The sequence below is a fragment of the Aulostomus chinensis genome, chromosome 20 (genome assembly GCF_037954235.1).
Source record: "Aulostomus chinensis isolate RoL2024-O1b breed Wild chromosome 20, RoL_Achi_v1.0, whole genome shotgun sequence".
NCBI lineage: Eukaryota > Metazoa > Chordata > Actinopteri > Syngnathiformes > Aulostomidae > Aulostomus > Aulostomus chinensis.
In genome coordinates, this window is record NC_141339.1 from 24,965,645 (window position 1) to 24,977,949 (window position 12,305).

General features: G+C 48.7%; 1 protein-coding gene across 2 annotated transcripts in view; it reads left to right on the forward strand.

Moving 5' to 3' along the window:
• Positions 1–1,199: 1,199 nt before the first annotated feature.
• The window catches only part of vta1 (vesicle (multivesicular body) trafficking 1), a 34,821-nt gene continuing 23,715 nt past the window's right edge, over positions 1,200–12,305 (forward strand). For both annotated transcript variants that reach the window (XM_086190074.1, XM_086190075.1), the window contains exons 1-4: positions 1,200–1,389; positions 4,532–4,626; positions 6,702–6,829; positions 9,800–9,875. In XM_086190074.1, coding sequence (XP_086046200.1) covers positions 1,299–1,389; positions 4,532–4,626; positions 6,702–6,829; positions 9,800–9,875 — 390 coding nt within the window. In that variant the 5' untranslated portion in view covers positions 1,200–1,298. The remainder of the gene's footprint in view (positions 1,390–4,531; positions 4,627–6,701; positions 6,830–9,799; positions 9,876–12,305) is intronic.

Consider the following 12,305-nt stretch of genomic DNA (forward strand, 5'->3'; position numbering starts at 1 on the left):
CAACATAGTTTTTGAAGGAATTAAAAAATAAAAATGCTTCATGTAAAACTTATCCATCATCCACCCCTCCATCCCTCCATGTTCCCCCTCTCCTCCTGTTGAGGGTGGTGGGGGTGGAGCCTATCCCAGCAGCCTTCCCCCTGGACAGGTCACCAGTCCATGGCAGGGCCAACACATAGAGACAGACAACCATTGGCTCTCCCAGCCACGCCTACGGTCAATTTAGAGTCTGGATTAACCTGGTCCCTCTTGATGTCTTTGGACTGTGGAGGAAGCTGGAGTACCAGAGAGAACCCAGCAGGAACAGGGAGAACATGGAGACTCACCCAGAAAGACCCCGTGCTGCAGCCGGGGCTCCACCCACAACCTTCTTGATGGGGGGCCACAGGGAGGACCACTGCACCACCCACAACCTTCTTGATGGGGGGCCACAGTGAGGACCACTGCTCCACCCACAACCTTCTTGCTGGGGGCCACAGTGAGGACCACTGCTCCACCCACAACCTTCTTGCTGGGGGCCACAGTGAGGACCACTGCTCCACCCACAACCTTCTTGCTGGGGGCCACAGGGAGGACCACTGCTCCACCCACAACCTTCTTGCTGGGGGCCACAGTGAGGACCACTGCTCCACCCACAACCTTCTTGCTGGGGGCCACAGGGAGGACCACTGCTCCACCCACAACCTTCTTGCTGGGGGGCCACAGGGAGGACCGCTGCTCCACCGGGCCACCAACCATCACATAAAATGGTTTAATCAATGATTAAGAATTTTTATGCATTGCCTGTAATCAGCAATGTCTTTTCACTTTAATTTTAAATTAGAAATATTGTTTCCTAATATTCAACTTTTTTTCCTGCAATGTTTGAGTATCACATTAGAAGAGGATTGACAGAGTACAGCAGCACTCAAACTCATCCTTTTTGTGGTGGTGCAGGTTCTTTTCATTCGAAATTTGTGAATTTAGAATTTTTCATGTCAAATAAGAAGATTTAAGAGGACGTTGTGACTTTGTCGATCGACTTTTCCTCAGACTGAACAACAGTGTATCTTTTTCTATGGTTCCATATAATTAATCGCATTCTGCATCATAACTTAATATAAAAATAATTCACGAATTATATTAACAAATATTTCGGCGTCATTATTGAAAAAATACTGAGAGTGACGTCACGTGTCCTATGCAGGCGGCCGCTCCTATTGGTTAAACACGCGGAAGTTAAGGCAGCACTTCACTCACAACAAGGAAGCCTTTCTCTAATTCTCCGGTGTTTCTGTGTCCTGGAGGGCCCAGCAGTCATGGCTCTACCGGCCCAGCTCAAAGCCATCCAGCACCCCCTGCGGACTGCCCAGGAGCACGAGCAGCGGGACCCCGTCGTGGCTTACTACTGTGAGTTTGTGGCGAGCTAACGTTAGCTAGCTTCCCTAGCGCCCCTGCTTTGTTGAAACCAACTCCCGACAGACTCTTAGCTCACTCGCCAACTTTCATGAAGCCTTTACAGGTAAACTGCGCTCGAACAGTTTTAATCATTGAAGAAACACCAGCCGTTTTGTACGAAGTTCCAACCTGAGTCAGGCTAATGCTAGCTTCGCCGCTCAAACTGGACTGGGACGGCTAATGTGTTTTTGGACGGTGGCTGGAGGCTGTCATGAGCTGGGAAATGGACGTCCAGAGTCGTGTCAGACTTTGGATGGGAGTGTGAAGTCGTCCCGGTTCCGCTGAGTTTCACCTGCGGTACCGTCCGCTTCCGTTCAGGGTGGCGTTTGGCGCCTCCGGCAGAGGAAACCAGACCTGACTGACAGGTGACGGAATTCCTCAGCCGTGAGTTCCTGCCACACCTCACTGAGTACTGCCACAGTACTGTGACAAATACCTGAGATACTACTAGGAGAGCTGTACACAGAGCCGCCTGCTGACTTGCATCCTGATGGATCAGGTCTCCTCTCGCTCAGCTGGGTGGAGGCTGACATTGACTCCACATTCTGCTTCCAGATATGAAATGATTCTGTCATGAAATATGGTATCACAATGTTTTTGATAGAATTCGTCATTTTTATAGAATGACAGTATCATGTGGTAGTATTGTGGTATGTATGGTGAGGTCCCAGCTCCGGGTCAGAACCAGTCCACTGTCTTCTGTCTTATCAAGTGGTAGTTCAGTGTCATTAGGCCAGACCAGCTGCTGTCGCCCAAAACCCCGGGGTTCACCGTCGGCGTGGCATAGGATTCTCAACATGATTGGAAATGAGAGCTTGCTCGCAACAGTCTGTCCAGATTAAATCAAGGTCAAAGGTCGGTCATCATAATTCCCTCATCTGCGTGGCTGGGTTAGCGCCAGCTCAGGGAGAGTCTCTGGTGTCACGCTGTGGTGGGGGGGGCTTCGACTGGGCAGGTGAAGCTCCTCAAAGTTTAGAAGTCTCGTTGTATTTCTGAATGTGCAGTAAATCTCCAGCAAGCATCTGGAACCCAACAACACGCTGCCGGGGGCTGGCAGAGCAGCTCAGCTGTCAGTCTCCGTTAGCTTCAAGCTAAATATACGTAGCTGGCTCTTTCTGCATTCTGGAGTCACTAAAAAGTGATGCAAGAGGGAGAAACCATTTTAGTGAGTTGTTACTATTCGCGAATACTTGAAAGGAAAAATACACTCTTTTGGTGACTTATGGCTCACGTGGACACCTCCAAACTCAAATTGTCCTTTTTCAGTTTGTTAGTTAGTGGATGCATTTGTTCTGTAGACGTGGAGAAGACGGACATTGAGCCCGGAGGCACTGGAAGACTCGAAACGTACCACTGTCAAACATACAGCAACTTGAGCGTGGTGCTGCAGGGGAGCTGCTGAAGCTCCTGTGAGCTCCAGAGGCAGCAGCAGGGGGAGGGGGTGCTGGTCGCCTGATGGGAACCGACTCAGGTGCTTGTTTTCCTAAAAGATGGGGAAATTCCTTTGTTGTTTATCATCTTCATCCACTGATTAATTGTTGGAACCTGCTGCTCCTCTTTTGACCAGGGCTCCCTTGAAAAAGAGATCTTTTAATCTCAATGACGCTCCTTTCACGCGGCACCAAAAACGTGGGTCAACGCGGGTGTTGGGCACTCTGAAAGGGTCGACTCGGCATTTCGACCCGCGTCCACCAACCCTCCAAGCGACCCGGGAGTTTAGCGGCTCTGCTCGGCTCGCCTGCAGTGTGAAAAAGGCGACCCGCGCTGTCTCAGGTTTCCTGCGACCTTCCTGTCGCATCCTGATTTTGATAAGATCCTGAAGTTCACGAGCTGCTCGCCATCTCCGGTGAAGAGGAGATCCGGCGGCAGATTTCTGGAACCGTACAGGAGGCGGCGATTTATTGGAACATCACCGGCATTTAGAGACACAGCGCACTGTCATGTGTAATGATGACGTCATCGCGATGTCGTATGAGAGAGAAAAACACAGGCACGCAGCCTCACAGTGGGAGCTCAGACCCGCGTCTGTTGGAAGCTTGAATGAGCCCTGATGCTGAGCAAACGAGGGTCCAAAAGCAGGTGAAGGAACCGTCCAGACTTTGGGGTCCTGATGGCAGAAGTTCGCCTCTCTCACTAAGTAGGATCTGAGGAGTCGGTGAAGGTCTAAGATCACATACAGAGTGTTGGGAGCATTTATGTTCTATGTTCTGGAGGCTTGTCCTGGCCCTCCAGAACGTAAATGGGTCCAAGCAGCTGTTGTTAAATCCCCAGGAGGAGCCAGGCAGCTGTAGGTGAGACAGGTCTTGAAAGGTCCTAAATGTTTAAAGGAGCTCAGTGTTCCCTGGGCGACCAGCAGAGGGCAGCGTGGTCGGTTGGTAAATGGGTGAAGGCGGGGTCGGCTCAGCTGGGCTGTGGCTTCTATGTTGCACTTGATTGTCTGAACGCAGCAGCTCAAAGATTCTTTTGTCTCTCCATGGCTGCAGCGTTCTCAGTAGCTGAGAACTTCCTGGCTGTTCGTGTGTCTGTGCTGACTGGTCAACCACCTCCCGCATGACTACATGTGCATCCCAGTGTCATACAGGGTTTTTTTTTAAGTGTTGAGTGGTACAGGCCGTAAGTGACTTGGCAGCGACTGCCCTCCATTCTGCCCTGTGAAATGGGACATTTTTCCTTTGACGCTGAGCAGGACAGCAGCGCTGCGCACACACTCCAACTTGGAACATGAGGGGGAAACCATGTTGACTCCAAACCAAATCAGTCCGGGGTGACGGTGCCTGCCACTTCCAGGTTCACTTGTAACCTTTGAGAAGTCTCCAGAAACTACTTGAGGTGTTTTAATTCTTCAGAAAGTGAAGTCGAAAGACCTCCAGCAGGGTTTCCGCTGAGGTGCTGGCTCACAGACGCAGGTCACGTCAGCATCCCAAGTCTGCCACACTTGAACTGCCATTGCAATTAATCAGCAATTGTTCCTAGCTGATTCTTTGGGATTTTAAACAAGAACACAGGTTCAGTGTCTGTGGAACCCTTGCTGGAGCTGATCTTTAGTGAGCTGTAAAGATCTGTCTTAACCCTTCCCTTCTGGCCTCTCCTGCAGGTCGCCTGTACGCCATGCAGACGGGCATGAAGCTAGACAGTAAAACACCAGAGTGCCGCAAGTTCCTGGTTCGACTGATGGACCAGCTGGAGGCGGTAAGTTCTCTCCCCCTTGAGTTCACGACTCAGTTGGTACATCACAGGGGTTCACAGGAGCTCAGGACACCGTCATGACTGTGGTGGTGTTGTAGTCCAGCAGGAAGTTGGCTCCCTTGATCACAAGCCACTGAGATAAAAATGCATTTCACAACTCGTCCCTGGGTTCAGTTACCACAGAATTCCAAGTGGTCAAATGTCTTCAATTAGAGTTTCAGAATTCAAGGACACAGAAGGTCTTAAATGTCTTATTTTGAACGGTGATAGGTTGCAAATGCCTGGTGGGTGTGATATAATCTTCATTCTTCAGTGGATTCCCTGATTTAAGTATGCTTGTCTATCGTGTTGGTGATTGTACCCCCTGGTTCAAGCCTGGTTCAAGCCTGGTTCAAGCCTGGTTCAAGCCTGGTTCAAGCCTGGTTCAAGCCTGGTTCAAGCCTGGTTCAAGCCACAGAGGCGCCGTCACTGTCGTCTGTGCTCCTTTGGTGAACAAGGTGACGCACCAAAAGAAACAAACTAGAAATGCAAGTCACCTGCTCACAATGGGGAAAGTGGCCAGTTTTTATCAATATTTTATGTTTCCTTGTGTTTTAAGATCAGCATTATGTGTTCATGCTGTCGTTTACATGCCACAAAATTCCATTAAAAATATTGGGATGCAGGTCTAAATGTATATTTTCCAGCTCTCATATTCAGAATTGACAAAAAATTAGCTGTAAGCTGAGTAATCGGTACCAGTGTTGAGTAAAAATCAAGGAGTTGAACTGTATAATTGTTGATGTTGTGTGAGCATGCTGGAATGACTTTCTTGATTGGTCAGTGCCAATTAGAGGAAGCATTAGACACACACACACACACACACACCGCTTGAGGAGTCTGTTAACATAGCCTCTAGGGAACGTCATTACTGTCAGATGCTCAGGAAACACCTCAGCAGGACAGGTCCTCCACTTGGATGAGTTCTCCTCATTTGTGGGGTTCTGCAGGTTCTCTTAGCTGACCCCGTCTTGTCTTATCAGGATCTCCTCACTCTCCAGTTGAGCACATTTTGGCTGCAGCTGTCCGCTGGCCGTTGATTCCTGGAACTGCAGGGATCTCCTTCTTCCTGACGCTTTCTGTTTCCACGTGATTAGTGATGTAAACGCTATTACATGAAACACAATTGAACAACTGTACACTCACACACACACACACACACTCACCGAGTGAACAGGCCATTGAGGGAGATCCATGCTTCTGGACAAGCGAGCGTCTGTTTCCATGGCTGCCAGATTAGCATCACTGTCACTATCCCGTTGGTTTCTTCTTTTCACAAGTGGATCTGCCATCTTTGAGCAGCGCCCAGCGCCATGTGAACAAACCACTTGATGGTTTGAGTCGTCACGAAAAGAAATGAAAAAAAGAAACGAAAGCAAAACAAAAGTAACGATCAAGACGTGCAAGTGACAGGGCGTGAACTATACAAATGAGTCTGTGTCCTTTATGAAGTCATTCCCATTCATTTGAGTGGCTTCAACTTGTTGGTTATTTAGACATGCAGTCAAGATGTCATGGTTCCACAGTGTATCCCGTTAGCCCAGCCCTAAAGACTGATACGACTTGTGCCAACAGATGTGATGTTGGTGATTTGACCTCAGAATTTACCACCAGCCAGAATGACAAGAACAAGCCATTTTGTATGCAATTCCATGACTAGATTGCAACTCAAACATCACATGCGTCTGGCAGCAGCAGTCCGTCTTCTCTCTTGCAACCATTTTGTTCCATAAGCAGTGATAATACAGAAGCGTCACACTCCATGGACATCTTTCTCTGGAGCTCCTTCCCCGGCCAGGGCAGGTGAGTGTGGCGAGCGAGTGTGGCGAGCGAGTGTGGCGAGCGAGTGTGGCGGAGCAGTGCTCCACACTCCCCTCGCCTGTGTGTTTCTTCTCATTCTTTCAGCTCATGCTAAAGAAGTTCTTCACTTCCATGTTCCTCCCGCTGTTCAGGTTGTTGGTGTGCTGAAACACATTTTACTAGTTTCTGGACTGATTGATTGACTTCAGTTCATTATTTGTGCATTTTTGTGTTCTCAGATGAAGAAGGAGCTGAGTGACAATGACTCCATCACTCAGGAGGTAGTTGGTAACGCCCATATTGAAAACTACGCCTTAAAGATGTTCCTGTACGCTGACAACGAGGACAGAGCAGGACGTTTTCACAAGTAAGACGCTCCGTGTGTTTGATCCCTGTGTGACTCACGCGGTCTGTGACTTCTGAGACAACCAACACCAAACTGCCTTCGGTGCTTCTGAAACAATGTCGAAAGAAATGGAATCAAAAGGACTTTGAATTGCTTTTCCTTCTGTTTTCACCCCTCTGCTCTCCCCCTTTCTCCTTTCCTCTTCCCTCTTGTTCTCCCCCCTCTTCTCCCCTCCTACCCCTCTTCCTCTCATCCCCTGCTTCTCTCCTTGATTTAAAAATGTCCTCACTTTTTAATTCTGCAGATTCTCATCTCCATGAATCACCCAGTTTATCACACTCACTTCTGACCACACACTCTCACGCTTGCACAGCTTGTCATTCCTCTTTCGCTGCGTCATGTGAAGCTTCTCAGCGACCACGTGTTTTCAGCTGAGAGGGAAGTCTTGACATCTCCTTCCACCCGACACCGACTGGACAGGAATCCTGTAGATGGAGATTGTTGGCGTCATGGCACATTGAGGGGCGGGGCTTTTGTGAACAGCCACTCAAGTTTATTCGTATTATAGCTGAGTACAATGCTGGTAACTGGTTCATCATGCCTCAAGATGCAATTACAGGACCGCCAGTGGGATCGGTATTTTGACACAAGTCTGTCATGACTGACATTTCCACTATCGTGCACGATTAGGAGTCTCTGACTTAGGAATGGCGCCTTAATTCCGTGTCGAGTGACGTAAACCAGGACCAGAGATGAAGCGTGAAGGACAATCCATGTTCTCAAAGTGGGGTCTTGTGTGTGTGTGTGTGTGTGTGTGTGTGTGTGTGTGTTAATATGAAATAGGAGTGTTTGTCAAATGGGTCTTAAAAACTTGTTCAAGCTGCTTTCTCAAACCCTAAACATCAGAACTTTTGACCTTTTTGGAGTGATCAGAACTGAGCGACCAGTGAATCTCCTGATGTTTGAGGGAGGCCAGAGGAGGACGAGCTCGTGTAGAAAGATCAGGCACCAAGTTGGCCCTCTTAGCCAACCTTCAATCAGTTTTGTTTTTAACCCTGTGATATGAACCCCCCCCCCAGCCTCAGTCTTATCAGAGTTCTTCTGGAAGATGATTTGTGGAGTAATAAGTTCCTGACAGGAAACATCTGGGAAATAAATTCTTTATAGGACAAAAAACATGTTAAATGTCTTCCATGTGTTGTCCTCAAGATCCCTGCCGTTCTTCCAAACCTGAGTGGGGAATGTAAAGACTCCAGCTGCAGAGAATCGCAGCACACTGATGCTACGTGGACAACTAATACAAATGTAGTCCTGTGAAAAACTCTGACCCCTCGTGACCAAATCTTCTTGAAAGAACAGCATCATGATGTGGAAAGCCTCACCTGTCTGACTCGATGCTGCTTCATGTTCTGGAGCATCAGAACTGATGTTCGCTCTTTCCTCTTCACTCACTCTTCGATTTGTTCAGCATCTGAACCTGAAACCTGATCCAGCACCAGCAGGAACTCCAGCACGTTGAATAGTTAACACATAAAATGGAAGTGGATTTGTTCTTATTACATTTGTTTAGTTTTGGGGGAGCAGATTCAAACTTTAAATTGCTTGGTAAAAGAGGTTTTTAAACCTTTGTTTTCTGTAATGTTTATTTCCATCAGCAAGTAATTAGACCCTGAAGGACCCCAGGGGGCCCTGGACCCCACTTTGAGAACCTCTGACATTCACTTCATACACATGATGTTGATGTCTTTGGACAGTTTGTTCGGTCAACAAGCTGTAAAACCAGAAAAATGTGGGCAAACAGTGCAATTATAGAGGGGAGTGGCCAGGAGGTGTTGTCGCTGGATTCTTTGCCCATGTGGGAGGAGTTTAACCTCTGTTTGGCAAAAACAATTGTCAGAGCCGTTAAGCTGGTTTCTTCCTTGTTAATAAGTGTGAACAGCAGGTCGACTTGATGAATGGAAGCAGGCGACAGGTTCTCTGCTTTTATTTATGGCGTCAGAAGCCACAGGTATGGCGGCGGCGGCGGCGGCGGCAGCATTGACTAAAAGTCCTGTTCTTGGCTGCCAAAGGGGAACACAAACAGTCTGCGGTTCTCATGAGAACTCTAACAGGAGCCAGGCCTCAGTGGCATGTTATGTCACCGCTGGATGAATGTACACAACAGCAACAAACCACACAAACACGCACACATGTGGCGGCGGAGAGGTGAAGGTTTATAGTGGAATGAGAAACTTCCTCCTACATGACATGGCCACTGCTCAGGAGCAGGAAACAAGGACGCCTTTCACACGGCGTCCTCTGGCTGTGTTTGGACATCCATCATGATGGGAAGTGACCCCAGTAAACCTGGTGTGCATGCGTGTGTGTTTTCTGCTCTAAAACCAGAAGAAAAAACGCTGTGCGCACCAGTCACATGCCAGTGAACACTGGTAGGGTTTCACAGCTCAGATCAGTGTCCTGTTGGAAGACTACTGTCAATATGAATATGACTGAATGGGAATCAAGCAATACCTTTCAGGTCTGTTGTGTAGAACTAAGGGTAGATCCGTGTCAAAAATGACAGACATCTTTCCATAAACCAAGAATGCTGAGTTTTCTTCAGAAGGAGCTTTTTATCAATACAGAAACTTTCTCCATGAAGCCGCCATGTTGTCTCCACAGAACCCCTCAAAGGACAATCACTGTTTCATTTTCTGTGCTGTAGCAGTTGTGTTTACCATAATGCCTCATATATATGTGCATCTAAAACTGTGTGGGTGCTTGTGAGACCGTGTCCGTGCAGTGGAGCCTGCCGGCTCGTGCAGCCATGAGATCAGTCATCAGAAGTGTTCGTTTATCGTGTAACAGGATGAAATCGCAAACTCCTGTGGGTGTATCCTTGTTAATACTGCCAATGAAGCACTGAATCAAGGACCTAACAGCGGTGTGGGTTGTCTGGGCTCAGTCAATGATTGTGTTCCTCTTTTTCTGTCTTTCTGACCTCTTCTCCAGGAACATGATCAAGTCGTTTTACACCTCCAGTCTGCTGCTGGATGTCCTGTCAGTCTTTGGAGAGTTATCGGAGGAGGTAAGACAACCCACCAGTCTCAACTCAGCTGGTTCGAATTGTAAAAGACAGATAAATGGTGCGGATTAGGCAGGAAGTCACAGGGATTCCATCAAAATGACCAAAACCATCATAACATTCCTCCTGGAGCCAGACCTGATGACCATGATGCATCTGTGCCTTGTCATCTTTAAACATCCACCCAGTAACCTGGCCAGCCGGTCAAGCTAACCAGAGGCCACTTTGAACTTTAGACAGTATCAAGTCACTGCAACTGTTGTCAGTGTTGTGGCTGTAGAACAATGAATTGACAATACAGGTTGCTGATGGTGGCAGCCCGGTGGATTAGTGGTCCTCACTGTGGCCCCCCAGCAAGAAGGTTGTGGGTGGAGCCCCGGCTGCAGCACGGGGTCTTTCTGGGTGAGTCTCCATGTTCTCCCTGTTCCTGCTGGGTTCTCTCTGGTACTCCAGCTTCCTCCACAGTCCAAAGACATCAAGAGGGACCAGGTTAATCCAGACTCTAAATTGACCGTAGGCGTGGCTGGGAGAGCCAATGGTTGTCTGTCTCTATGTGTTGGCCCTGCCATGGACTGGTGACCTGTCCAGGGGGAAGGCTGCTGGGATAGGCTCCACCCCCACCACCCTCAACAGGAGAAGAGGGGGAACATGGAGGGATGGATGGTTGCTGACGGTGGTGAGAATGAGATGAGGGCTTGAACCTCCAGGAGACGGTCTACATTCTGTGTTTCTGATTTTCACAAGAGGATGAAAGTCATCTCGCTGCGTTCTATGTTGCGTAAAGGAGATGTATGACCAACCTAACCAAGCATGTCAGAGAATCTGTTTCAGACCTGTGAAGCGAAGCACAGGAGCGTTCCCCTCCTGTTGTCCGGCTCTTTGTGAGGAACCATCTTTGAAGTAGTGTGACTTATGCTGAGATGTGCGAAGTGTCCTCAAGCGTAGAGGCGTTTTAGTGCTCCAGGGTGAGAGGCAGTCGTTGCGCAGGTGTGTCTGCCCCTGTGTATCAGCCCTGCAGCGATGGAGCACCAGATCCGACCGCCTCCATCACTCCAGCACTTCTGTCTAAATGTGACTTCAATTATATTTATTCCTTTACTTTAGACTTCCTTACCAGTACTCAAATTCTCCTCCAAGATCAATACACCGAACAGAAAATCTACCTGTATTAGGCGGGTGGTGGGAGTAATATTGTTGCCCTGGACCCCCCGTAAATAAGCCAAGACAGCAGGTGATTCTGAGGTGTTCTCAACGCCGGTGCAGCAGAAAGGAGATCTCCAGCCTTCTGTTACTCTGGACTCAGCTGAATCGCCTCAGACAAAGGAGCCATTCACCAGCTGTGTCACGGCAGCAACAGAGATTATCATCAGTGGCAATCCTGTATTTATATGCTAATGCACACACCACAGAAGAAGGAGTTCTCTGTAGTTCCTCTGTCGGTCGTGATATCAGTGCTCTTTCACGTTGGCTTGAAAGCAGCACGGGTGTTAATTCTTAAACCATCAGCATGTTTCAGGAGCTTCATTCTACTTCCAGGTGGTTGTAGATCAACTCACTTGGTCACTTAGTGCAGGTTTCCACTGGCTCACTTCGGCTCGGGTTGGTACGGCTCAGGACAGGTGTGTTCCCACTGGTACCACGTCAGCGTGGCTGGACTCACTAGCTGAGAGTTCCCTGGTGTAATTAGTGTGTGACACCACAACAACAACAACGGAGGACGTGGAGGCGGCGTGACGCCTGCTGCTCGTCAGGGGTTTTTGCTTCAACTAAAAGTGAGGGAGGACAGACAGGCGAGGCTTCAAGTGGTGAAACAGAACCCCCAAGAATAAGAGACTTCACCGAGCCATGACCAGGATTCCACCGAGGCCAGGATGATAGGAAGTAGACCACGTGACGGGTAAGTTACCCAGTCAGAGCCAGGGGCAGGGACTAGAATGGTAACGGTTAGTACCGTGTTGGGGCCAGTGGACACGGGGCCAAACCGACCCAACCTGAGCTGAAATGAGCAGTGGAAAGGAGCCCTAAGAAAACCCTGAAGGAGACACACAGCTGGATTGTAAACTGCTGTCCACTGGAAGCTATTGAGCAGCAGTACTCAGCTTTGCCCCTGTCAGGAACCTCTTTGACCAGTTTATATTCTTGGGAGAGCCACAGTTCAAGCAATATGCACCTAAGAATAAAGATGCTAGTTCTGTCTTATTAAAGGGTTAAAAGCAAGCAGTATACTGCAGTATCTGCTATTTTTGACGGTAGTGTCCAACAAGGAGTAGCCAAAGATCAACAACAAGAAAAGATGGTTGTCTGCCAATTTCTCACAGCATGTTTTCAGGGGAACAGAGCAGAGCCCCAAGCTGCAGCTTGGCTGGCACACGCCTCAGTGTAGGATGAGGTGTGTTTGTAGTCTGACAGGAAGTGGTCATCTCCAGATTCCTC